This window comes from Gopherus evgoodei, chromosome 7 (assembly GCF_007399415.2).
Source record: "Gopherus evgoodei ecotype Sinaloan lineage chromosome 7, rGopEvg1_v1.p, whole genome shotgun sequence".
Lineage (NCBI taxonomy): Eukaryota > Metazoa > Chordata > Testudines > Testudinidae > Gopherus > Gopherus evgoodei.
Genome location: NC_044328.1, coordinates 99,079,434 through 99,107,088, shown reverse-complemented (window position 1 = coordinate 99,107,088; position 27,655 = coordinate 99,079,434). Strand labels below are relative to the sequence as shown.

Below are 27,655 nucleotides of genomic sequence, written 5' to 3'. Positions count from 1 at the left end.
AGTTAAATCAGTGCAAGCACTCCTGGTGAGGATGCACACGGCTGACACACAGAGTGTAGTGTGCCTATGGAAAAGCTATTTAATTACCGCAATGACTGTACGCTGATGTAATGGAGATCAACTTAATTTTGTAGGGTAGACTTGCCATTTGGTGTATGAGGGAGAAGGTGCAACAGACAAGAAAGACTGTCTTCCTCTCTCTGTCTAATGGAGCAGCTGAAAACATGGTGGTTGACCCTGGGGGGAACATTTTGAGTTAGGAGTGCTGGCTAATGAGTGCTCTTGATGCTGTGAGCAAAAGAAGGTGTTTCCTGCTATTTAATTCCCATGTACAGATCTGGTCAAGGGAAATAAAACAACTTCATCTCAGCCTTTTATTTGACTTGAGAATTCTAGATTAACAAAAAAGAGGTTATTTCAGCAATAGTGCTGGAGATCATCCTGTTGTCATCAAATACGTAGAACCTATCATGTTACTATCACAAATAGCAAAGACCATCATGTTATTGAACAGGCCCATGGTATACAGGCAATAACTCCCCTAGGAAAAGGCCCACTGGCTGACCAGTGAGAGGGGGAACCACAAGATGGCCATCATGTACAGTTGGTATGGAAACAGCAAACAAACAGGCAATGGTTAAGAACTCTCTGCACTTTGCATGTGTATCTGGGCTAAGGAAGAAGTGAAGCTTGCTGTTAGAAGAGATGGTAGACAGGTTAACATGAGACTGGCGCACGCATCCATGAGTTCCAGGAAGTCATCTGAGGGAATTCCAGTGGAGTTACTTTCTGAAGCAAATTTAGATTAAGTGCAGTTTCCTACAGTATATATGCAACCATCACCACCACACACATTTACTGGACTGGTGCAGAATGTAAAACCACATGTACCCAGGGCTCTATGTACCTTTGCCATACAGGCTAAACAACAAACAAAACAGAAAACAACAATTTTCCAGAAGACAAGATGGAGATGAAAAGAGCCATGATCCCAACCCTCAGTCCATGAATCTCAGCCTTGAGAAAAGACGAGCTTTGCAATGTATGGCAGTGTGTGTATGTGCACACTGCAGGCAGTCCATGAACCCAAAGGTTAAGTGACTTTAACCTCCTGATGGTCAGTGAATCATTGAATACTTGAAGGCTTTGTTGCTATTATAAAACATTTCTTCTAACGTGGGACTTGGGGATTTGCTGTAAATATTGATAGGAGATGCACATATCTCAGCAGCCATGATGAGTGCTCCATTTGTTTCCAAAACTTATCAGCCATTTTGGAACAAAGCTCTGTTTTTGTTAATGAATTTGGGCTTGAGAGCCTGCCTAGGGAGGGGGCCTCAATGTGAGCCTGAAGGTTTATTTTCACTGCAGCAGTTAGCTTGGGTGAGTACACTCAAGTCAAGCTAGGTTAGCTCGAGTGAAAGCAACCACACACTGCAAAACAACACTTGAACTACAAAGAGTGACTGGATTAGCAGAGTGAAATTGGATTGGCATCTGGTGTATTGTAAATCAAGCTGCTGCATCCCTACTGCACTGCTAGCTTGAGTTCAGCAGACACCAAGAGGAGTTTGCTTGTGTGTGTGTGCCCACATTGAATGGTTGCCAAAGGAACTCAACATGCCCAGCTAGATGACCGGGCGCCAAGGGATGCTTGAGCCACTGCCTTGTTTTGAGAATGAGCAGCCCCAAATCCCCAGCCTATTAAAATAGTCCAAGACCCACTCACTCATCACCACAACCGATAAGAAAAAGGTGCAGGATACCCTACAAAACAAGAACTCACATCAATGGAGCAGCCAAGCAGAGATCCCCTTTCCAGAGCTTTCAGAATAATTTGATAAAGGTCACTGGGGGGTTTCCGAAGTTCGTACCATTCGGTGACCCCTCCAGTGAAGTCTTCAAAGCCCTCTGAGGTGCTTCCTCCAGACAGAGCTTCATAGCAGCCATTCACCCTGAGTGAGAATGAAGAAAGCAGATAGTTAGAATTTTCCCATTGCTGACACACTCTGGGCCACATTAGTCAGGAAATATCCACTAGCCAAGTGCTTGGTACATCATGGCCGTTTCCAAAGTAGAGCTAGGCAAGCCCAGACGCTGGCACTTACTTGGCATAAGCTTTCTCGAGTAGGGCACTCCAGAACTCATTGCCTTGTGCCGAGTGTACAAAAGCCAGCTTCCCATCCTTCGTCGGGAGAAGATCGTCCACTACAACGTCCACCCACTCCCCAAACTGCCAGATCTGCACAGAGGAGAGATAGAAATATGCAAACTGACGGTGAAAATAGCTATAGGTTCTAAGGTCACCCTCGTCACCATATTATCCAAATGCCTTCCAAAAATGCATTAAGCAACATAGGGAATGAACCACGTGTACTAGATATTAACTATCTCATCTGGCCAGGGAAAGAACTGTGTGGGCAGTGTCTGGTGAGCTAGGTTGTTTAGTGTGTGTTTAGCAGTTCTTGTCAAACACAGTTTCAATTCTAGTGTAGACAAACCCATTTTGAGAGAAGAATTAATTTTTATAATACCACTGTGTAAACGTGGACACTAATCAACTGATACAAATGTTTGCATGGCTAATTTTGCTGTACCACATGCTACTCACACTGGTGCTGCAGGATGCAAAGGCTATGAAAATGAGAAGGTCATGTTCTTTGCAGAGGTCTGGCAAAGGGCCCAGGCTATTTGTTACTGCTGTTGCCCAAACAACTGTGTGGTAATTAAACCCTCCAAACTTTGCAAGTCAAGGGATGGAGCACTAAGATTCCATTCAGTCCTTACAGTTAATGGGCAAAGAGGTCATGGAGCTGTCTGAAGCCTCAGTTCAGCAAAGTACTTTTGCAAGTGCCTAACTTTAAGCACGTGTCTAATTTATCTGACTTCAGCAGGACTCCTCACATACTTAAGAACATGGCTAACTTTAAGTATCTTGATGAATTATTGTCCAAGTACCCTGTGAATGTGAACCAAAATTAAATTTTCATTAATTGGCTGAGCTTGTGAGACATTACACTTGATGGCATTTCTGTTTGGATGTAGAATCAACTCCCAAACATTGGATCTCATTATGCTTTTTTCTCCTAGATAAAAGAACTGTCTACTATTAGAAATCTCCTCCATGTAGAAACATACTTATATGTAGACTATAGTACAGTCACCTCTAAACTCTCTCTTAGATTTGGGATCTCAAACTCAATTTACCTTAGAACCAATGCCAGTCCTCAAATCCTCCCAGCAGGCCAATAATGTCACTCATGCCACCCAGAACCCAGCCCCCCAAACTCCACCCCCCATCTGCCTAAGGCTCTGGGAGGGAGTTTGGGTGGGGAAGAGGATTGGGGTGCAGAAGGAGGGGATGGGGTTGCAGGCTCTGGGAGGGAGTTTGGGGGCTGGGGGGGTGTGGGAAGGGGGTGCAGGCTCTGGGAGGGAGTTTGAGGGCAGGTGGGGGAGTCTGTGGGAAGGGGGTGCAGGCTCTAGGAGGGAATTTGGGGGTGGGAGGGGTTCTGTGGGAAAGGGTGCAGGCTCTGGGAGGGAGTTTGGGTGGGGAAGAGGATTGGGGTGCAGGAGGATGGGATGGGGTTGCAGGCTTTGGGTGGGAGTTTGGGGGCGGGAGTGGGTGCAGGCTCTGGGAGTTTGGGGGCAGGAAGGGAGTGCGTGGAGGGGGTGCAGGCTCTGGGAGGGAGTTTGGGGGCTGGGGGAGTTGTGGGGAGGGGGTGCAGGCTCCTGGAGGGAGTTTGGGAGCTGGGGGTGTGTAGGGACAGGATGCAGGCTCTGGGAGAGGGTTATGGGGTGCAGCGCTTACCTGGGGCTCCAAGGTGGGGCAGGCTGGGGAGCCTCCATGTGCTGCTGCTCTCAGGCACCACCCCTGCAGCTTCCCATTGACCACAGGAACACTCAGGGTTCTGATAGTGTGCGGAGGCACAGCCCCACCCCATCCTGCCCTAGGGCTGCAGCGAGGGGCCAGCAGCCACATGAAGCGAGTGCACAGAAAGCCGCTCAGCTCCGTGGCACTGCCAGTGGCGAGTGGGACCCTGGCCGTTTTAAATCTCCCAAGGAACATGTGGGGGTGGGGGGGAGCATCCGGGGCAGCAGGAGGGGCCAAGGGAGAGATCTGGCCCCAAAATTGCTGCAGCCCTGCAGGCCACATTGGGGAGGTTCTCGGGCCACAAATGGCCTGTGGGCTGGCACTTTGAGACCCCTGTCTTAGATAAACAAAATATTTGTATCTTCTTTAGTCTCAGTATAAGGTATGTTTTCCAGACTTTGAATAATTCTTGTAGCTTTTTTCTGAACCCTTTCCAATTTTTCCAACATCCTTTTTGAAGTATGGACACAAGAACTGAATACGGTATCTAATAATGGTCTTATTAATGCTACATCCAGAAGTAATACCTGTGACACATATGCAGTATCCTGGACAAACCTTATGGAATTAAATTCAACCTTACTGAACTTAGTTACACCTTATGGAATAGTTTTAATACCGTTGAAGTCCATTGTACTGAAAATGCAAATGTTTGTGCACTACAGTGGAATTGCATAGCACTTCTTTAGGAGGAAGGCAGGACTAATGCAATTTCTGGGAGATACTAAGAACATCAAAGGACTTTTGGGGACAATGTGTGTGCAGTGGATTTCCTAGGAAATATATGGGGGTGAAGGGAATGCAAATGACCCATCTCAAATCTGACTTTTTTAAGCTGCATTTTGAGCAGAGACCCATTGTTTGGCTGATTACTGATTAGTCTTTTCAAAGACCCAAACTGGATAAATGAGTGAGTCTCTTGGGAGTTCTTGTTCAGAGCAAAGGGTGTAATGAACTTGAAATCACAGAAAAAAAGCTGGGGTGGAGGCCGAAGGACTGCTCCACCTAGAGTTGGTGCTACAGTTGGGACGATCTCTGGTAAGCTTATTAGCAGGTACATAGGTTCTTTTATTGTTTTTAATGTGTTTTCTCTGTATTGCTTTTACTTTAAGGAAAAAATGTGCTTGCTTAGGAGGATCAGTGTGGTAGCTTATCTGTGGTAACTACACTGTTAAACATCTCTGAAGAGAAGGAAAAAGAAGCCTGCTTAGGCAGCCTGTCTTTTGCTGAGGATATCACAGGATGGTCAAGGGACTATGCAGCATGGAAATATCCTGGTCAGAAGGGAGGCGAGGAGGGAGAGAGACATGTCTTCACTCAAGAGACCCCACGGATAGGGAGCTATAAGCCTAAAGTGGGTGCCATTGCTGGATCACAGAGGGGGAAAAATACAGGTGCAGTTGCATTGAATTGTCACAATACCATCTCCCTACTCCCACTTTGTAGTCCCCATCTTATACATTGAAGGATTATGTTCATCATCTTAGCTACAGTATCACACTGGGAGCTCATGTTATCTTGTTACCCCACGTCCTTTTCAGAGTCACTCTTTTAAGTGAAAGTCAATGGGAATGCCACTCCTTAGTGGAGTAGAGGGATTTAACAATATTTTATATATGCTTCCAAAAAAAAGAAAATCCTGGTTGTTTCTGCTGCTAGAACTGTAGCAAACTTTGAATGGAGCCTGGTTTAATAATGAGATCGTCCATTATCTGATGTGATGGAGTATGACATCTGCTCACAGCCAGGAAGTACAGGTTGAAATCAAAACACTGCACTGTCATCTTCTGCATGAAGTGTTAAATGCACAGCTCGTGGGAGTGGGAAATAAGGTTCTGTAGCTGTACAGTTACATTTAGACGTGATTAGTAACACAGCTGGGTGTGGTTCGGTCGGAGTGCACAAGGAAGGTACAATTTTAAAAACAGTAGAGAATCAGACCCGCATGCCTTGAACATTGTGCAATCATTAACACTTGGCCAAATAGTCCTATGGTTATTTAGCAGCATTTTACAGCGTATTTAGTATTATTTTGCACACGAGTAAGCAACAAGATGGAGAGTCAGGCCCATTTTTATTTTAATATTTTTTGGTGGTTAGATGGCCCCCATCGCTGTAGTGTCTGCACACATCACACTCAATATATTTATCCTCAGCCCTTGAGGTAGGCAAGAACTATTCTCCTCATTTTATAAAGGGAGAATTGAGGCACAGAGAAGCTAAGTGGCTTGCCCCAGATCACACAAAATCTAGGGCAGAAAGGTCTCAAACCCAGGTCTCCTAGATTCTGTGTTAATGCCCTAACTACCTGATCATTCTTCCTCTTACAGTCCTGTTGTGAAGACCTCATCTTGACCAACAACTGGTGATTGAACTGGGGATCACCACAGCTAAAAGCATGAGTCTCTAGCATTTGTGCTAACGAGGCAGGTTCTGTAGCTGTGGGCTAATACAGAATAAGCTTGGGGTAGGGGAAGGGAATGGGTGACCCTGTCTGTTAATGCACTAGTCTTTCACCAGGGGAGATTAAACTTCCCCAAACGCATTTGGTGGTTTTAACTTAGCCCCTAGTCAACATATTGTCCAGCTGAGAAAACAAACCCTAGTCTGTGCTTAGAAGAGAGCCAGAAATGGTAGTTCAAGGGTAGATAGCTGCATTTCAGAATACAGGGACATTGGCAGTGGTGCTGGCTGGCTGGGATAGAACAGACTGGTGCAGATCAGTACTGAGGTGCACTGGCAGAGCTAGGGAGGGAACGTACACTATACAAGTAAGCATTGCTCTCACCTTGGTCTCTCTCTCTGGGAAGCATCTACTCCCTTCAAGTGTTTCAATTGTCAAAAACTGAATTTTCAATTTGTTTTAATGAAATTCAGAATAACTACTTCACTCTTCAGGGTTTCTACACTGCTTAGTCATTGCAGCAACTCAGCTCACAGAAACTGGCCTCTGTCCAGATCAGTCTCACTATCAGGACAAAAACATGATAGTTCAGTTCAAGGCTGCCCAGAAAGCAAGCACAAATTCTTGATAATCAGCCTGGTTTCATTCCTCATTGGTAGGAGCATCAGTAGACTAGGAGGCACCTAGGAAGGCATCAGTGCAGTTGCAGTTCCTCTCCTATGCAGTAAGACCTCGGATTAAGATTTTATGCTTTTTATTTTATTCAAGTGCCCAGAAATATCATGATCCTGAAATTAGTCATTCAAGTTTAGTGACTTCTAAGGTGCCTAACATGGTATCTTAAATTCCAACTTCCAAATGACATCATTCAACACTTAGGTAATATGAAGATGCAGAGAAGGTGCTAACCCTCCAATTAAAAGTTCATATTAAAATAGATGATAGAGTTTTAAATTCCAGTTTTCCAAGTAGAAATGCCACAGAATACGTAACTGTCACTTCACGATACAGCTGATATTTGCCAAGGTGACAACACAGAATTGTCATGCCAAATTTCTACCTAAATTAACTATAGGCCATTTTATAAAGTAGCCTGGTTAGATGATCTGGTAAAGAACTAGAGCAACACATTCAGTATTTTATAGCTGCAAAGTAGTTTACATAATTAGTTAATTAAGCCTTAGGGAGTTAAAATTCATTAATTTAAAGGCCAGAAGGGACGATTAGATCACCTAGTCTGACCTCCTATAGAAGACAGGCCATAGTATTTCCCCCCTTCACCTCTGTATTCAGCCCAGTGACTTATGTCTGACTAAAGCATCTCTTCCCAGATTGAGCTGAAGACCGCAAAAGATGGAGAATCTGCAATTTCCCTGGTGTGTTCGTTCCAATGGTTAATCATCCTTACTGTTGAAAACGCATTGCCTTATTTCTAACTGGAGTCAGGCTGGCTTTAGGATCTTCTTCTTCTAACAAGACATTGGTTCTTGTTATGCCTTCCTCTGATAGATTAAAGCGCCTTTTAGCACCCAGTCTTTTTCCCCCATGAAGATACTTATACACCGTGATCAAGTCACTTCATCTTTTTTTTTTTGATCAGCTAAATTGATTGAGCTCTTTAAATCTCGCACTGAAATTCTTGTCAGAACTGGTAATAGCACCAAGCATTCCTGGCTCCCAGTCCTTTATTATTACAATAGCAGCTCCTGGCTTCATCTAAGATCAGGGACCCATTGTGCTAGATGTTGTACAGAGACAAAGACATAGAGGAAGTGACTTGCCCAAGGTCACATGGCAAGTCAGAGGCAGAGCCAAGAACAGAATCCAAGTTTCAAAGTCCCAATCCAGTGTCCTATTCGGTGATTCCCACTGTCACTTGTGGACCTGTGTTCAGACTGTGCTTCTACCTACATGGGCCAAACCTAAATGCTGCTAATGTTTGTAATTTCTCTTTATTTGGTCCCCCTCGCCCCTAGCATTAGGCTTTCCTCCAACTCCACAGCATCTTCCCTCCATTCCCAGCCTGGCACTCCCTGCACAGAATGGGAGTAACCGTGATGAATAATGAATCAGCTTTGCTACAGCAGTGAAATTCACTAGGCCTTGGGCTTTACCCCACGGCCACTGCTCAATGGTGATTAAACTGACTAGTTTACTATCCAAACAAATCTTTCTTGGTTTAGATAGAGATCACAGCAATTTTCTTCCTGCTAAATACACATGCACAGCACTACGCCCAAAAACAAACAACAGTGCAGGTAAAGCAAAATTAAATAAATAATGACATTAGTGTTAACTTTGAATTCCTGCTGAGGGTGGAGAGCTGGAACTGCAGCACGAAGGTAACCACTAGGATCACTGTCCCAACAGCCACTGGCATTGCACCAACAAGGTACAATTACAGGTGGTGTTTAGCACTGAAAATGTGCTCAGTGCTGAACAAAAGCAAAAAAAGTCTCTTCTGAAAGAGCCAACAATCTAACAGGTGAGAAAGAGAGAATAACTCAACCAGTATAAGCAGCTTTATACCTGTATAACCATATCCACGCCAGGAGTTGTCTGCTTTGGCTATATCAGTTTAAAACGAATACAGAAAAAATGGCCCTAGATAAGTTGTTCTGAGGTCTTTGCTTACTCATGGTGACATGCTTTCTTGCTTCCTACCAGCTTCAAGACATGGATTTCTCATCTGTAACTGAGCTTTTCAGGCTGCCAGAGACCTCCCTGTTTCTAGCAGGTAACAAGTTGCTACTGATTTCTCTCTTTCCAATATCTCTTAACAAAATAAGGCCAACACCTTTCCACTCAGGTTTAATGTTCCACCCCGGCCCACAAAACCCCGGGGAAAGCTGGTACTACACATGATCCAACGGTTTTTAAGGCTATAACTGTTAAAAGGTGCCAATGAACATGATACAAAATGGGTATCACACAGCCTGATAGGAACCTTTTTTTGGTCCACACATTATTTTCACGCATACATACACTTTTCACTTGGGCATCTTTGGGAAAGATACCAATAGTCAAGTGTTATAGGGTGGGCTGGCCCTTTAAGGGGAGCTGGCCTCAGCTCTATCTGTACCTAGTTATCTGCTGCATATGTGATGGGTTTGGCCCTGTGGTTGGCCAGGCATCATGCAATGGTAGTCGAAGGGCTGAGGCTTCCTCTAAGATATTTTCTTGCTTCAAAGAGAGGGAGACCTTTCTGAAGAAGCACAGAATAAGCCTGGAGAGAGACCTGGGCCCTGATGCAAAGATAAAGAGGGAGAGAGACCTTCAGGGGGTATGGGGTCAAAGTGGGACAGGGAAGGAACCTGCTGGGAGTTGCCTGCTACCATGGCAGGTAGCAAAGCCCTTAAGAAGGAACTGGGAGCTCAGGAAGGATGAATTTAACTGCTGCGTTTGGAGAAGAAGGCTGGGAGATTCTAGCTTTGAGTTAAACGGTTATTCTGTATTAAATAAACCAGACCCCAGGAGGGGAGAGTAATTCAAAAGCACCAGTTGTGTCAGTTTTACTGGGGAAGGAGGTAAACTGAGGGGGCAGCAGGGTCCAACACCAGATGAGGCGAGACTTTCTTATGTCCCAGCATCTCACCTGGAAGTGGAAGATGCCAGCATATCCATTCTGGAAGCTCTGCCCATGAGGGACCACTCGATGGAGAATGGTTTCATTCAAGGTGAGAGAAGCAATTGCAGCTAGGAGCCAGCAGTCACCTGAATGAAGGCAGAAGGAAAAGTTAATCAAAAAAGTTCAATTTGCACCAAGGATGGGAAATAACACGACCGTTTATTCAGCAGAACCTAGCTGCATTGGATCAAATAACTGCAGGGTACATGGCAGTTACATTTTATTCTCAAGAGAAAAATAAAAAGGTGTTAAGCAGCAAACATAATGGAGTGCAAGATTTCAGGCTTGTAAGTTACCAGAGCCATTTGGCAACTCAGGCATCCACTGGGAAGAAAGATATTTGCATAAACCACACACCAATTGTACAGCTAGTTTTGGTTAGCTGCACAATTCCCCACATGAGTCAGAGCAGCCCGGGGCTCCTGCGCAGACATTCTCCTAAGCCTCCTGCTGCAAGTTCTCACACATCTTCACCCTTGTTTTCCAAGGCTGATCATTCTAAGTTTTGCAGCTGATTTGCTCTTCTCACTTATCTGGCACCAAAAATATGGCAATGCTGGTGATGAATGGGATACTCTGGACTTTAGTCTGACTCAGCAAAAGTCTGATATCCACTTGGTTTTAAGATCAAAAGTGATGGAAGCCCCCTTGGATTTTTGCACTGTGGCTGTTACTCAGCAGAGATACGAATATCCAAGGTGAAGGCCATAAGAGAAACAACCATTTTGGTCCTCAAATGCACAAGTTGCCTAAAACTCATAGTTCTATGTAGATGAGAGGAGAAATTTCCTTCCACTGGAGCTTCTGCCCCCTCACAGTTTGACCAGGTACCTCATAAGTTGCAGTCCCCAAGCAAGTTTATCCAGTTCTCTGTGCACTTTGCACAGTGTTTTTGCTTGAGTGTTGGGGGAGGTGAGATCCTGTGCTAGGCCAGAACTCACCACCCAGAGAGAGGGGAGCTTTAAACAACGCTTGTGATCCTAGGCTGCTCTTGGCATAACTGAGACAGCCTCAAGAGTCTAACATATGGCAGCCTCCTGGGGGTGTCCTATGGGCTGCAGTTCAGCTCAGAATCTATGGAGCACTATGTACTGCAGCCCCACATCTAACACACACACACCCTGCCCAGTGCCCACAGTTTTAATCCCCCATGCCAGGGCTTGCAGGTTCCTCCCCTGGTCAGATATGGAGCTTTTAGAGCCCCTTTTATGCAGCATAAAGGGGCCAGAATGGGGGTGAGGATCTCAGCCAGGGTAGGTTTTACTTTAAGCTATGACACTACAATTGTTTACACTTATTCAGGACCTGCTGTGGAAGACAAAGTATCAGATGACTAGTACCATCAGCAGGCCACAGAGCTCAAGGCCACTCTGCACAGCCAAGGAGACTGTAGGGAAAGGGTACAAAAATAGTGACTCTTGGCACGTCCATAGCACCCTTCATCTCAAAGTGCTTTTGAAAACATCAATAAAGCCCTGTACGTCTGTGCAGTCAGTCCTCGTGGAAAAAAAGCGTCATGAAGCAGTGAAACAACTTGCCCCAGGGTTGAGCTGCAAATCAATAGCCAAGCCAGGAACAGAACCCAGGAGTCCTATCTCGCTGCTCCTTGCTCTAACCATTAGAGCACTGCCTTAGCTAAAGAACAAGACCCCAGCATGTCAGTGCCAGGAAGCATGGTCAAAGTGAAGCTTGGGAAGAGTTCACAATAAATATATATTAAAGATAACTTACAACTTATTTTTGTGCCACAAAAAAAAATCCCTACGTAACACCGTGGAACACCATGTGGAACTCCTTGCCACGATATCCATGAGGCTAAGAGCTTAGCAGAATTTAAAAAAGGATTGGATATTTATATGGATAATGAGACTCTCCAAAGTTACAGTAGTAATTTAAAAAAAAAATGAAGATGGGATATTATCAATCCTCTTGCATCAGGGCATCAGCCAATCTCAGACAGGGTTAGGAAGACAGTTTCCTGAGGAGGAGGATCTCTGATCATTATGGGATTTCTTGCACTTTCCTCTGAAGCAGCTGGTGCTGGCTGCTGTCAGAGAATGGGCTAGCTGGACTCCTAGTCTAATCCAGTTTGGCAATTTCTGCATTCCCACAGTTTGACGAGTCCAAGGCCACCATAGCAATTTGGGCTTAACTTGTGGCTTTGCTGTTCACCTTTACTGGGGACCAGAAAACTACTTAGTACCAGACTAGAAAGAGCCAGATGTGGGGCTGCAGCCTTGTCTGCCAGCTCCTTACAAAGCTTTCAGTGGTCTCTGCTGGCCCACACTTGCTGCCTCCTCTGCTTCTGCACAGTCTCAGAGGGACAGTTTGAAGACGGCTTCAGTGCAGTCGCAAAGGAGCAGATGGATGAAGGCTAGCAGCAGATGGGAAGGAGTGGACAAGCAGATGAGGCATTTTAAGTCCAAAGAATGCTGTTTTAGGACCCACTTTCAGAAACAGCTGTGGCAGCTGGCAACCAGCCAGGTGCTGTTAATGCCATTTTCTTCCCACATCCATGCCAGTGGACATCAGAACTGCATTGTTTAATTCCCCACACACCTCTTTCCCTGCCTCCCTCCCCCAGTGTGTTCCTGGGATATTTAAAGTTTAATGGAATTTGCACAGAGCTAGACTCCATTCCTGCTCCAACTGCCAATCTGCTGTAGGGAGGGGTATAGGGCAGACATACATGCCCCCATGCTGACTAGGAGGAACTAGACTGCAGCTGTCAGGGGGCTTCCCTCATCCAGGGCAGCACTCATCCTAGGCTAGAAAAAACACAGGCAGAAGGACTGCTGCTGCCAAACTCACTGGTGAACACAGCTCATTGCAGTGTACTAAATATCCAGTTGGTATGACTCCAAAGTTTGCATCACTCCAATGCAGCTGCTGTTACACCTTCCAAATTCAGAGACTCTCCTCCCATTGAGACACACTTAAAAAAATGCGCATCATGGGAGGAAAATGCCTTTTTTGTGTTTAACTGATTGCATCTTTGCATTGTATATTGATTTAAAATGTGACTAATAGGTCTGGGAGCAATGCAGAGGCAGTGTTCAATACCTGGAAAGAGTGCAGTATTCTCCTGGAGTGGGAACTCTACTAAACAAGCTTTGTGCCTGGGTTAGGAACATTTCATGTTAATCTTAAGGCACCCCTCTTCTGGCCAAAGTTCAGAGCTAAAGTTAAGCATTAGTGCTCATACAGCACACCGAGATCCTCAGCTGGAAGGCACCATATAAGTGCACAGTATTATTATTATATAGATGACTCCTCCACCCTCCCATCCTCTGCTTTGATGGCCCTAATCTTGCCTTTAATAGAAATAGAGTCATGTAGTAGGCGTGATTCAAACAGGCTATAGACTGGACTCAGCAGAAGAGGTTGCCGCTTACAGGAGTAGCCCATAACCCAAAAGGCCTGGAGTAAAATTTCCAAAGATGTCTAAATTCATCTTCAAATGGGATTTAAGCAGTTAGAACCCTAAATCCCACTGACAGAGAGACTTGGTCTCTTAAGGTCTAAGTCACTTAGGCACTTTTGAAAAATTTCACTCTTGATTTACATACAGGTTTTGTACATATATATTTTAAACAGATATAGTTATAGCAGTACTATCCCTAGTGTGAATGCAATTATACTGGCATAATTACTCCTGAATGGAAGAGAAATAAACTATATTGATCTAAACATCTTTACACCAGTATAACTGTATAAAGCTGTACAACCTCTCGTCACACTGGGGGCAGGACAGAAGGCAGAGGGGGTTGTACAGCTTGAACTACACTGATACACTTTGAGCAGTACAGCTTGGGTATGTAGATGAGTCCATCTGGCACAGCACACTATGCTCTCTGGTTTAAATTAATCCAAATTTAGCCTCCAACCTGCAGTAGTTAGAATAATCCATCCAAAGGCACAGATCAGGGGGGGAAGAGATAGCTCAGTGGTTTGAGCATTGGCCTGCTAAACCCAGGGTTGTGAGCTCAGCCCTTGAGGGGGCCACTTAGGGATCTGGGGAAAAAAATCAGTACTTGGTCCTGCTAGTGAAGGCAGGGGGCTGGACTCAATGACCTTTCAGGGTCCCTTCCAGCTCTATGAGATAGGTATATCTCCAATTATAATAAATAATTATAACATAATTTGTACATTTCAAGTCCTAGGTTTCTCTAGCTCAGCAACATTCTCTCTGATCCATTTTTTGTAATTTAAAGCTGGGAAACTTAGAGAACATTACAGAGAAGAGAGAGCACATGTGCACATACCACACCCAACGATAAAACTAAATAGAAAGTACAGTAAAGGAAACCAGACACAGAATATCACTATCTCAGCTCAGCAAACAGCAGGACCAGTCTTTCCTTTCTTCCTGTTTTAAAATCTCAAGGCGGGGGTGGGGGGGGGAGAAAGAATCGTATCTCTGTGGCATTTTTTCCTTCTCTATTATGTGTAATGTGCCAACAGTGACCTGGCCTTGAGTTGCAAAAAGGGAGATCGTTATTGAGTCAGACACATTCTTGCTGGACGAATTGCAGAGAAGGCTTAAAACCACTTGGAAAGCAATTTAGATTGACCATATCACTAACTCTCTTTTATCCAGGGGAAATTCAGAGGGTGAGAAGTCAGTGTCAGTCCCAAATAGATTTAATTTCTTTGTAAAAATGGTACTGGGGCAGTGGCCATTCATTGTGTTGTTGCAAGAGAAAAAAAAAAAAGTAGTACAGTTTCCCCTTCTTATTCCCCCCACATTTCTCTGTGCTCAGGGAACTATGATATTTCACAGACGGAAGAGAGATGCTGTGTGTCACATTAAATCCAATCTATTGTACTATTTAAAGTTACACTTGGTGATCTGATGATTTGGACTAGCCCATTAGAAACCAGAGCTTGCGGGGAGAGAAGAACTGGGAGCATGCAGTCTCACAGGGCTGGGAACAGCTAATAACTGCAGGAATATGCTGCAAAGGAAGCTTGGAATTACTGAGATTTGCACAGCAGGCCTCATGGCAGCCTATAATGAGGGAGAAGGGGAAGATCATGGAATATTCAAGGCCCTCTGTGCACTCATATGCCTAGTCCCTGCCCAAGACCCAGGTCCTGCATCAAGCTCCATGTGGATGAATCCTTCCAAGAGCCCCAATGAAGTTCTCAGGAGCTCCACACAGGAGTCTGCCCAGAAGGATCTCATTGTAGGATTGGGGCATAAAGGAGATGAAATTGTAAGCTTTTGGGGAAAAAGGACCACTGTTTTGTTCTAGGATGGTACAGGGCATATCACAAGCGGATCCTGGTCTGTGACTAGGGTTCCTAGGTACTTGCACAATACAATTTAATTATTTCATTAATTCGTATGGACCTAATACCCAACATAAGAATATGCAGGACAAAGATTCTCTGCTAGAACAGTGATGTTTGAATGTTATAATTGTCCCTCTATCTTATTCTTATGTTACATTCAGGTTTCCATTTTTGTAGTATCCAAGTGCATCATTAGCTTATTTATCCTATCAATAGCCCTGTGATGGGGGTAAATGCCATTATCCCCATTTTACTGATGTGAAAAATGAGGCACTCAGAAACTAAGCGATATGGCTACGGTCACACAGGAGGTTCATCACAGAATATGAAATTGGAGACTGGTTTCTTGAATCACAGGCTAACACCCTAACCACTGGGCCATCCTTCCTCAAACATGGAATTCGGGGGGAGGAGGAGTTGGACATACAGATTAAAGCATATAATCTCTAAAGGCTTTATAAAAGAAGGAAGCAGGAGAGGCTAGTCATGTTTAAGAGTCTTTCAGAGATGCACCTATTCCAGCATTCATGTGAAACCACTAAGCAAAAACAAGCAAGCACTCAGGAGCAACATTTCTCCATCAGCAAGAATCTAGATTCCCTTTTTCCCAGTCTCTCAACACCAGCACTAATAATAAGCGAGACCCCCCCCCTCCCCCAAGGAGAAGCCAGCAGCATCCCTACCAAGGGCTCCCTGGCAGATGTCTGTGCGGGTGGCTCCATCAACAATGAACTGCGGGTTGGAACACATTTCCTGCAATAAAACATAGTTTGTTTTTTAAAGTTTTAGTAACTGGGATATCAGTTCTTACAATGCTATGCAGCCCAGCTAGGTAAAGCCATCACCTTTGATCTACATTTGTTAAACCTTAAGTGTGCGGCCACTTTTTCACAATGGCAGCCCAGTGAACATTTAGGATTATGTGCATGGTAAGTATCCAAAGACTCTTAATCATCCTGGTTAGGGACAGTTTTTGAAAGAAAGACAAAGACAATTATTGTGCTAGGCTCTGTACAAACACCCAACAGTGAGGTCCTGTCCTGGTCCATGACTAGGACTCTTTAAGTGCTGCGCAATACAAATATTTTTATTGTAAATTCTTTGGAGCAGTCCTTTTGTTACATGTTGTACAGTACCTAGTGCTCTGGGGCCCCGATTCCCCACTAGGGCCTCTGGACAATACTACAATGCAAACAACAAAAACTCCTCCTCCATGCCGTGTCTCATAATACAACCACAGGGGAGTCACTCACATTTAATAACAGGTGCTCCACATGTAGAAGGAATACAAAGACAAACGTCTTCGCAAAGCATGCAGTCAGTGGAAAATCCCATTGCAGGAGGTCAGAGAGTTCGCCACTACATGCACTCAGATACTACAGTGGTAAGGCCATATAAATAGACAGATTGGCTGTTTATGGATTTTAAAGAGAGCTGGATGATTTAATGACTAGATAAGCATGCTGCAGTAAAAACTGCACAATTCACTAAGCATATTCCTCTGAAGCACCAGATATCGGCCTCTGCTACAAGTGGGATTCCAGACTTATCTTACGAATGGTCCAATCTAGTCCAGCAAGAAGCTGGGTACCAAAGTAGATGGCTGACTGCTCTGATTTGAAACAGCAGGAGCCAGGTTACTAAGCTAGTAGTATTGATCTGACACAACATGGCAAACTCTGCGTTCTAATTAAGCAGTTGCACTTTTTAATCGTTGGAATCAGAGTGGACTGCCAGTTAAATCAGGTAAATCAATGGCTGGAACAGGAATAGTTGCCAGTTCTTTGGCTCTAACCACCAGACAACATGGATTTGAAAATTTCATCATGACAGAATTTAGGGAGGCAAACAAACAAAAAAAACCCCCAACTTTCCTTGTTTCATTGATTGCCCAAAGAAAAAGATTCAGGAGCGATTCTCTACATAGGACACAAACAAATACATCCCATAAGTGGTACGTGGGAGGAATTAATTCTTGCCTCACCCTGGGTCTCTTCCACTTGATTCCATAGGTTTTGGAGGAGTTTGGACCCAATTCTTTGAAGCCCAAGGAGGCGGCTGCAGGAGGGAAGGTGTCATCTCGAAAGAGGGCTCCACTCTGTAAGCATGCATTCCGAAGCTTCTCAAAGTCCTGGCCCAAGTACTTCACTGCATTCTCATGCTGCCCCAGGCCCAGATCCTTCGCCCTCTGCTTCTGGACCTGAGCAGAGACGCCTGTGCAATACACTGGAGTGATGATTTCTTCTGCCATCTTTGGCAACTATTGGTCTAAGCAAGCCCCACTGGAACAGAGAAGACAAGAACAAACAGCATAAGTGAAGAACTGAACCTCACAACCCCTTACACAGCTTTAGCCAAACGACCGAATAGCAAACAATAGCGTGTAACCTGCTGAGCATACATAGCTGTACTAAGTCCTCACCTCCCCAGACATACCTGCTCTCAGCTGCATGTAGTTCTCACCTGCATAGATATCTTCCAACAACACTTAATTTTATATGTGTTCTCTCCCCTGCTGTATGAAAGACCCAGCTGAAACAGACAGTTCTCTTACGCTATCTGTAACGACAGTAAGGCCTTATCTATGCTAGCGATCTGTACCAAGAAACTGTTGGTTTGCATAGTGCCACTAAGGCCATATGAACACTTTACAAGCTTGGTACAGCTGTGCTGCTGTAAGATCACTTGTGTAGCTGTGTTATGCCAATGGGAGAGAGCTCTCCCATCGACATAATAAAACCAGCTCAATGATCAGCAGGAGCGTGTTTCCCACCGACAAACGCGCATGTGCGCAGCGCTATGCTGACAAAATTTATTTAGCTCAGGGGGGTGTTTTTTACACTCCTGAGACACACAAGTTTTGCCGACATAAGTGCTAGCATAGACATGGCCTAACAAAACTATTTATGCAGAGCTTGTTCACATTTGGCCATTTGTGCCAGTGTCCTGTGTCTATGCAGCATCAAGTTGTATCAGCAAAATAATGTTGCACTGTGGGTAGGCATCCCAGTGTCCTTGATGCCACTTTCAGGCAAACTACCTTGTGTGAAGCTGATGCTGTGTATTGTGCGGTGGAAGCTGCGTAATCTGGCATGCCTCCATGCATCTCATGAAATTGTGGGGTGATGGACTCAAGACAGGAATCAAATTTCAGAGTGGTAGCCATGTTAGTCTGTGGGTACGTCCAGACTACCTGCCGTATCGGCGGGTTAAAATCGATTGCTCGGGGATCGATATATCGCGTCTAATCTAGACGTGATATATCGATCCCCGAGCGCGCTTATATCGATTCCGGAACTCCATCAACCCCAACAGAGTTCCGGAATCGACACGGAGAGCCGCGGACATCGATCCCACGCCGTCTGGACGGGTGAGTAATCTAATCTTAGATATTCGACTTCAGCTACGTTATTCACGTAGCTGAAGTTGCGTATCTAAGATTGATTTTCCCCCCCTAGTGTGGACGAGCCCTGTATCAGCAAAAACAACAAGGAGTCCCTGTGGCACCTTAGAGACTAACAAATGTATTTGGGCATATGCTTTTGTGTGCTAAAACCCACTTCATCAGATGCATGGAGTGGAAAATACAGTAGGAAGATATATATACAGAGTACGTGAAAAGATGGGGGTTGCCTCACCAATTCTAATGAGACAATCCAATTAAAGTGGGTTATCATCAGCAGGAGGAAAAAAAAATCACTTTTGTAATGGTAATCACGGTGGCCCATTTCAAACAGTTGACAGGATTGTGATTCTTAAATGGACTCCCCCAGAAGTAAGGCTGGTATTTTCAAAGGGACACAGTTAAAGGGGCCAAAGGGAGCAGAGGCTTTCAATGGGAGTTTGAGAGCCTCAAGACTGTGGAGTTATGTTCTGACCAGCACCAACAACTGAATGGCTGGCCAACAGGATTGAGAACACAATGTAAAATTAGGTAACAACCTTTGGATTATACAAACCAATGGAGCCTGCCCATTGCATTGGCAGAATTTCATGAGTTGATTTATTATCACGTGTTTGTTTGTTTTATTTCAGCCTGGTAACAAATGCAGTGCAATTTCCAAAGTTTCCCAAGAAGAGATAAAATGGTTCTAGCAGACAAAAAGCTTTACCCTGGGAAGATCTTTAAAGACAGAAGAGGAACATAGCACTCTGGAGCGGCTGAACATTCTTCAGGTACTTCAGAATTTGTTCACACACAGAATAACCCATCCATATGATTCCAATTAGTGTGATAGAGTTCTTCATAGAACTAGCATGCAGGAAAACCCCACAGGGGATAAAATCATTGACTGTTATGCTGCCCAGCACCACCAAGTCCTGCAGGTGCAGAAATAATTACATGATAAAATACCATACTGGCAGCATTAGCAAGCCACACAGATAAACAGCAATCCCCACACCCACAATTAGCTCCTTTTCTGGTTACTGGCTGTGAAAAGAATATGAATCAAGAAGATTCAAGGAAAAAGGAGGGGAACAAACAGGAATCACGACCCCACAGCTGGCAACCTCCTGTGGACTCAGACCAAGAGCATGGCTCTGAACTCCTGGAGGTCTCTTCAAAACCCAGCACTTCCAGGCTGCGGAGTATTTCTATCATACAATTAACCAGATCTTCAACTGGCGTCAGTCTGTGTAACTCCATTGAAGCCAATGGAGTTGAAGCCAATGGAGTTATGACAATATACAGTATATAGTTTTTAAGGTGCCACCGGACTCCTTGTTGTCTTTATGACAATACACAGTAGCAGCTGAGGATCTGGCCCAACATGTCTTCAGCCTGGTCTTCGCTACCAGTTTTAAACCATGTTAGAAAACTATAGCACAGCCAGCTTCTGCACACTGAGGTACAGTGAAACCCCACTATAACACGACCTTTGGGGTCCAAAAATTCCATCACGCTAAATGCGGGGTCGTGGTATAGTGGGGTTTGAAACTAGTCAGTTTTTCAGTGGTCTCCAAAGCAGTGCATTGAGGTGCACCGCCTAGTGCCCCTGGTGCCTAGTGCCAGGGGCAGCTCTAGGGATTTTGCCACCCCAAGCACGGCAGGCAGGCTGCCTTCAGCAGTTTGCCTGTGGATGGTCCTCTGGTCCCGCGGCCTTGGTGGACCCTCCGCAGGCACGCCTGCGGGAGGTCCGCTGAAGCCCCGGGACCAGCGGACCCTCTGCAGGCAAGCTGCAGGAGGCAGCCTGCCTGTCACCCTTGCAGCGCCAGCAGAGCGATCCCTGCGGCTTGCCACCCCAATCACGTGCTTGGCGTGCTGGGGCCTGGAGCCGCCCCTGCCTAATGCCCAGCAGGGGAGAGGAGCTGCGGCTCCCCGCCTGCTGGGGACAGAGAACTCCGGGGCTGAGGCGCTGGTGCTCTCTGTCCCCAGCAGGTGCAGGGCCACGGCTTCTCTCCAGCTTCAAGAGGAGAGGTGGCTCCCCGCCTGCCGGGGACAGAGAACTCCGGGGCCCTATCTTGAAGCAGGAGAGAAGCCGCAGCCCCACCCCTGCCAGGGACAGAGAGCACTGGAGAAGCCGAAGAGAAGCTGGGGCCCCTCACCTGCTGGGGACAGAGAGCACTGGTGCCAGCAGCCTCAGAATTCTGTCCCCAGCAGGCGCGGGGCTGTAGCTTCTCTCCCCTGCCATGGTGTTGGAGACCATTGGTACAGTACCCTACTGTATTATACCTTAAAGGGAAGCCAACCTGTGATCGTATTATATGCAATTTCGCATTATGGCAGGGCGCCTTATTGCAAGGTTTGACTGTACTTGGCCTAAATACTGTTTGCAACTCCTGCATTGGTAACCATATTTCCCAGAGAGGTAACATGGGTGCAGTAAACTGCTGACAAAGGTGTTTTCAAACCTGGTTTAGTGGACAAAGGCACAACAGGGATCAATACCTTTGCCAAATGCAATGGAAAAGATTAGAGACTATTGTTTAAAGAGACTATTTTTAGCAGTGTACACCTTGGAGATACTACTACTTCCTTTCTCCCAGCTGTCTGTTTAGACCAGGGATCGACAACTTTTGGCACGCGCCCTGCCAGGGAAAGCCTATGGCAGGCCAGTTTGTTTACCTCTCGCATCTGCATGTTTGGCCGATCGCAGTTCCCACTGGCTGCAGTTTGCTGTCCCAGGCCAATGGAGGCTGCTGGAAGCAACGCGGGCCGAGGGATGTGCTGTCCACCTTTCCCATAGCCCCCACTGGCCTAGGACAGCGAACTGCAGCCAGTGGGAGGCACAATCGGCCAAACCTGCAGACGCAGCAGGTAAACAAACTGTCCCAGCCTGCCAGCAGCTTTTCCTGGTGGGACGCGGGCCAAAAGTTGCCGATCCCTGGTTTAGACTGTAAGCTCTTCAGGGCAGGTACTGTCTCTCAGTATGTATATGTAGAGCACTCAGCTAGGGTTGCCAGTTTTGGTTGAACATATTCCTGGAGGTTTCATCACAAGACATAAACTTTAATTAAAGATTGATCTTTAATTCCTGGATACTCCAGGGCAATCCTGGAGAGTTGGCAACCCCACACCCAGCTCGATGGGCCCTGACATTAGTTGAAGGGGTGGCAAACCTGAGCCTGAGAAGGAGCCAGAATTAACCAATGTACATTGCCAAAGAGCCACAGTCATACATCAGCAGCCCCCAATCCGCTTCCCAGACCCCAACAATTAGCACTTACTCCCCTCTCCCACCACAATCAGCTGTTTCATGTATGCAGGAGGTTATGGGGGGGGGGGAGGAATGAGAGTATGGCAGACTTAGGGGAAGGGGCCTTGGGGAAAGGGGTGGAGTGAGGGCAGGGCTTGGGGTTGGGCACTGAGTACCCCCCAGCACACTGGAAAGTTAGCATCTATAACTCCAGCCCCAGAATCAGTGCCTAGGTAAGGAGCTGCATATTAACCTCTGAAGAGCCGCATGCAGCTCCAGAATCACAGGCTGGCCACCCCTGCTCTAGGCACTAGTGCAATCTAAACAATAAGCAGGCAGCATTCTGCAAGTACTTCTGTTCCTGATGTCATGCTGTGCATTGAGGAACTGCCTGGGAAGAAGTACTAACTCCGTTCTATGTTCTTGTTAGGCCTTGACCACATTCAACAGAGCCAGGATCTAGATTAGCTCTGTTACAGTATTCAAACATTCTTCCTTAACGTAGGGTATAAAAGTCACATTATGGACCCAACCGCTGTCAGCCAGTTTTAAACTACGCTATTCCTCTTAATGCAGTTAAACAGCTGCAAAGTGGGGCCTTTCCGATTACACTTTATTATTTGTATTATGGTAGCACCTAGAGGTTCCAGCTGACATCTGGGCCCTACTGTGCTAGACACGCAGAGTAAAAACCTGCCCCTGCTGCAGATTGTACAGTTGAAATAGAAAGAAAAAAAAAAAAAAAGACAAACTGAGGCTGGCAGGGAAAACAGGCACAGAGAGGGAAAGGGTCTGCCCAAGGTCACATATCAAGTCAGATCACCTGCTTAGTATTGTCAAGTTATGTGCTCAGACTGCTGCCTATCCTGCTGACCAACAGCGTCTCATTGTTTCCTCCATGTCTGTATCCAGCTGTTGTTTCTTATCTTATACTTAGATTGCAAGGGGCAGGGACCATCTTTTTGTTCTGTGTTTGCACAGCACCTAGCACAGCGGAGTCCTGATCCATGACTGGGGCTCTTAGGTGCTACCACAATACGAACAACAAACTGCAACAGAGGCAGCGGTGGGAATTGATCCCAGGTGTCCTGATTCCACACAAACCATGCCACCTCCCCCCACAGCCTTCTGAAGTATATGCATTAACCTTAGGACAGGTCTTTCAAGTAATACTGTGCCTGAAGGAAGAGGGTAAACTCATGAGTCACCACAAAACATTTGTGTTCTCTGAAATAGATAGACACACCTTGGCCCTGGGGAGGCTGGCATAACTTAGGATCAAACTTCGCAAGTGTTTATCAGGAGGAACCAATCAATGGACCTCAGTTCAGCCGAGAACATATTTAGGCTCACTTAACTTCTACAGGCCCAGGTGAGATTTATTCACACCTAAAGTATGTTTGATTGCAACTGACAAAAAAAAATCAGAGCACCAATCTCCCCTGGTGCCTTGGAAAGCGTTTACATTCGGCTGGTAGTCAGAAAAAGATTGCTTGGCTTATATTAATTTTATGGTGGGGGTTGATTGTTGCTTCCTACTGTTGCATTTTTACTGCAATACTGCCCCAATGCCCCAACCAAGACTAGGGTCTCATTGTGCTAGGGCTCATATAAACACATAGCAAGAGATATTCCCTGCTCCTTGCAGTAAATAGATTAGATAGAAATTTAGACAACATATACATTAAATGGAAAGAGGCGTTCACTCATGTACATGGATCTGATGTTGTTAACCTAGATCATCAGTAAAATTTAATCTTTTTTAATTGGTACAACTACTGAATATTTCCTATCTGCTGATTTATTGTCACACATTTCATCTGGGAACTCCCAAAATTACTCCTTTCCTTTTGGGGATGAGAAGTAACTTTCCAGCCCTCAGATTTAGTATCGAAAAGGTGAATTTTTAACCCAAGCCAGAAGTCCATAAGAGCTAAGAAGGTGCAGGGATTAATGATTGAACAATCCACTTCCGCTGTGCAAGAGATCTTTGTTAAACAAATTAACCTTAAGAGCCTCCAGCTGAGTCAAACAAGTTGAGCAGAACAACCCCAGATCCTGCCTGAGAATTCACACAACAGCCTAAAACCATTTACAATTTACATATTCTATCTTTTATGGTTATTATTTGTTCCTGTAACATCAGCCAAGATCGAAGCCCCATGGTGCCAGGCATTGTCCAGACACACAGCAAGAGGCAGTCCCTTCCTAAGAGAGCTTACAAGTTAAATAAGCAAGACAGATAAAGGGCAGAATTATCCCCATTTAATTTTTCTTTACCTGTAAAGTGATTTGCCCCAGGTAATTCAGGGAATCTGTGGCTGATCTGGGGACTGAACCCAGATCTCCTGACCCCTAACTAGAAGACAATCTGTCCTCTCATCCTTCATCTTTATTGCAAGAACAATCCAGTTCAGAGGGTCTCAATCATTTTAATATTTAATATAGCTGGGTTCAAATGTCAGCTCTTTTCATTGGTACCCTGATGGCTTATTAGAAACACCAACATAGAGAAGAATGCAGGATTCACACTTGGGCCTTGAGAAGAGAGAGCCTCTTGAACTGCTCAATTGCAAATACAGAAATGATGGAGTCACCATCCAGGCCCTGGTAACAATGGCTGGTGGTGGGTCTTCAGTGTCGGGAGACTTGGAGCAAACACAAACAAACCCAGAGCAGGGAGGAATATAAAATGTCCTACACGATAGCAAAGCATACTAGTTGAATAACGAGTGATCAAATCAGGATATCAGCATCATAAAAGAGATGACTGGCCATTTTCAGTGCCTGCAAGGCAAAGGCCTCTTCAGTCCTGCTCCTGCCAGGGTTTGGCGGGTTTGGCTGAGACCTCACCATAATTCACACTGAAAGAGGGATGCTGCACCATTGCTAAGCCTGTCTCACCACCATGCAGCCCAGATGACAGCACTGCTCAAGAATTCGTTCCTTTTACATTTCTTATCTGACTGACCAAAACTCACCAAAGGCCTGGAGCAGATTATTGGCAACTAGCTTTGAAGGATGAAAGAGACAATGTCCTCAGTTGGGAGAGAAAACAACATCTTCTGGGGGTTTTCAAAGGAGCCAAGGGGAATTATGTTCCCAAATCCCACTGATTTCACCGCTCAACTCCTTTCGGCTTTTTGGCCATGTCTACATCTAAAATTTTGCAGCGCTGGTTGTTACAGCTGTATTAGTACAGCTGTATAGGGCCAGCGCTGCAGAGTGGCCACACTTACAGCAACCAGCGCTGCAAGTGGTGTTAGATGTGGCAACACTGCAGCGCTGTTGGGTGGCTTCAAGGGGGGTTCCGGGAACGCGAGAGCAAACCGGGGAAGGAGACCAGCTTCGCCGCGGCTTGCTCTCGCGTTCCCGGAGCCACCCTGCAAACCGCAGGGAAGGAGACCTGCTTGCTCGGGGTTCCGGGAACGAGAGAGCAAACCGCGGCGAAGCTGGTCTCCTTCCCCGGCTTGCTCTCTCGTTCCCGGAACCCCGAGCAAGCGGTTCTCCTTCCCTGCGGTTTGCAGGGTGGCTCCGGGAACGAGAGAGCAAACCGCGGCGAAGCTGGTCTCCTTTCCCGGTTTGCTCTCTCGCTCCCGGAACCGCCGAGCAAGCGGTTCTCCTTCCCTGCGGTTTGCAGGGTGGCTCCGGGAACGAGAGAGCAAACCGGGAAAGGAGACCAGCTTCGCCGCGGTTTGCTCTCGCGTTCCCGGAGCCACCCTGCAAACCGCAGGGAAGGAGAACCGCTTGCTCGGCGGTTCGGGGAACGAGAGAGCAAAGCGGGAAAGGAGACCAGCTTCGCCGCGGTTTGCTCTCGCGTTCCCGGAGCCACCCTGCAAACCGCAGGGAAGGAGACCTGCTTGCTCGGGGTTCCGGGAACGAGAGAGCAAACCGGGAAAGGAGACCAGCTTGATTACCAGAGGCTTCCTCGTTCCACGGAGGTCAAGAAAAGCGCTGGTAAGTGTCTACATTGGATTACCAGCGCTGGATCACCAGCGCTGGATCCTCTACACCCCAGACAAAACGGGAGTACGGCCAGCGCTGCAAACAGGGAGTTGCAGCGCTGGTGATGCCCTGCAGATGTGTACACCTTCAAAGTTGCAGCGCTGTAACTCCCTCACCAGCGCTGCAACTTTCTGATGTAGACAAGCCCTTTGACTATTTCAGCCGTGCACATTGCTGCCCAACACCAAGCCCATGCTGAGCCACATGACAGTCTCAAAGCACATCCTACTGCAAGGAACATATACTTCACAGCTGCAGTAATGTATAGATGGGACTGGATTTAAGAACAACATCCCAGAACAAAGAAGTGGATGAAAGCTCCATGGCTTTCCATTGGGATCAGTTTATGAATGAGACAATATCTAAAGAGAGATGGTCTGGTCTAGTAATTAGAGGACAGGCCAGACTGTCCATTGCTGTCTCTCTGACTAGCTTTCGGCAAATCACTTAACTCCCAGTGATTTAACTGAGGCTCTGGATGTAAGCACCTAACTACCTGGGGGGATGTAGGCCTTATCCTCTCTACCCCCGTCATCCCACTTTACATGCAAGGAAATAAATGCACCTACCTCACCCAGGTGCTGTCAGCATTAATAAGTTAATTGTAAAATAGGAAGCTCCATGTAAGTACCAATTTCCTCCCACCCCTTTTGTAACTTTTCCCTGACAGGGTCTGGGGCAGGCCTATTGGGACTAGTGAAAATCCCACTCCCACAAGAAGAAATGGGATAAAGGCTAGCAGAGACACTTCAGACTTCCATGGTTTGGGAAGAAAGATCTGAATTTTTGCTGGAAGATTTTACTGTCAGTTTAGAGCAGGGTCAATCGCTTGGCATCATGCCCAAGTTTTCGGCAATCAAATCAATAACTACGGGGAGTACAGGTCCCCACCCCCTTAGAGATTAAAGCAGGAACTATTAAAATGGAGAGAAAAATAAACCCAAATCATTTTGATCTGTAAACCCTCCAGTGCTGGGAAAGCTGCAAAACAGGCAATAGGGTTGTGTAAGAGACCGTGTCTGCCCAAACTGAAACTTGGCAAAAAGGAAATTCCTCCCCAGCCCTTCACCACCGCAATTCAGCGGTAGGTAAACCCCTCCAGACGTCCGCACGCACCTCGAAGGCGGCTCGCGTCTGAAGAAAAGCAACATACCTCTCGGGAGTCGCCGACAAGGTCCTGATCCCTTTACACTCAACCAAACAAATCTTTCCTAACCAGCGAGATCGTGAATTTACCCCCTGCCTCTCCGCGGCGACTCCTCCTTTGCAGGCTCCTCCTTCCTGCCCCTGCCCACACACAAACCGCTTCTCGCAAATACGAGGGCCTGGGGCAAAACGAAAACAGGAAAGAAGAGACATTTTGGTGCAGGCAGCTCCCAGCGTCAGCCCCCCTCTCCCGGGAGCACCGCGCGCCTGGCAAACGTCGCTTTAGCGGGAGAAGGTTGGCGGGGGCAGAGGAGAGTTTGTTTATAACCCCGATGTTGCTGCACTAACGCAGCTCCGGGCATGCTCTCCCCACCTCCCCGTTGTTTCTTCTCCGCATTGCAACAGCCTCCCTGCAGAGCTGCAGTGAGAACTCACTCCCCGGAGGAAGGGAGAGCCCAGGGGTGGGCAGAGATGAACCGACCCTACAGGGGCCTCTTTAATAACGACTACGTGCGTAGCTCTCAAAAAACTACAGCAGAGGAAACGGAACAGGGGGAAATGGTCACAGACGCTTTTCAGCCTCCTCGCCTGAGCTTCCAGCCCCCTTAGATCTCTGCTCCTAGACACGGACGCTTGGCCCCCTTCCACCCCGAGTCCTGGTACCC

At 46.3% G+C, this 27,655-nt stretch overlaps 1 protein-coding gene across 6 annotated transcripts in view; it reads right to left on the bottom strand.

Moving 5' to 3' along the window:
* CAPN1 (calpain 1) overlaps positions 1 to 27,373 on the bottom strand; it is a 47,455-nt gene extending 20,082 nt beyond the window's left edge. Inside the window, exons 1-7 of one of the 6 annotated variants that reach the window (XM_030569385.1) lie at positions 26,998 to 27,373; positions 19,314 to 19,521; positions 17,186 to 17,483; positions 15,885 to 15,954; positions 9,871 to 9,989; positions 2,109 to 2,242; positions 1,787 to 1,955 (exon numbers count right to left, since the gene is read on the bottom strand). In XM_030569385.1, coding sequence (XP_030425245.1) covers positions 1,787 to 1,955; positions 2,109 to 2,242; positions 9,871 to 9,989; positions 15,885 to 15,954; positions 17,186 to 17,452 — 759 coding nt within the window. In that variant the 5' untranslated portion in view covers positions 17,453 to 17,483; positions 19,314 to 19,521; positions 26,998 to 27,373. Of the gene's footprint in view, positions 1 to 1,786; positions 1,956 to 2,108; positions 2,243 to 9,870; positions 9,990 to 15,884; positions 15,955 to 17,185; positions 17,484 to 17,637; positions 17,738 to 19,313; positions 19,522 to 26,960 lie in introns of those variants that run through there. The other 5 variants (XM_030569386.1, XM_030569388.1, XM_030569384.1 and 2 more) reach the window with 5 other exon arrangements.
* Positions 27,374 to 27,655: the final 282 nt, after the last annotated feature.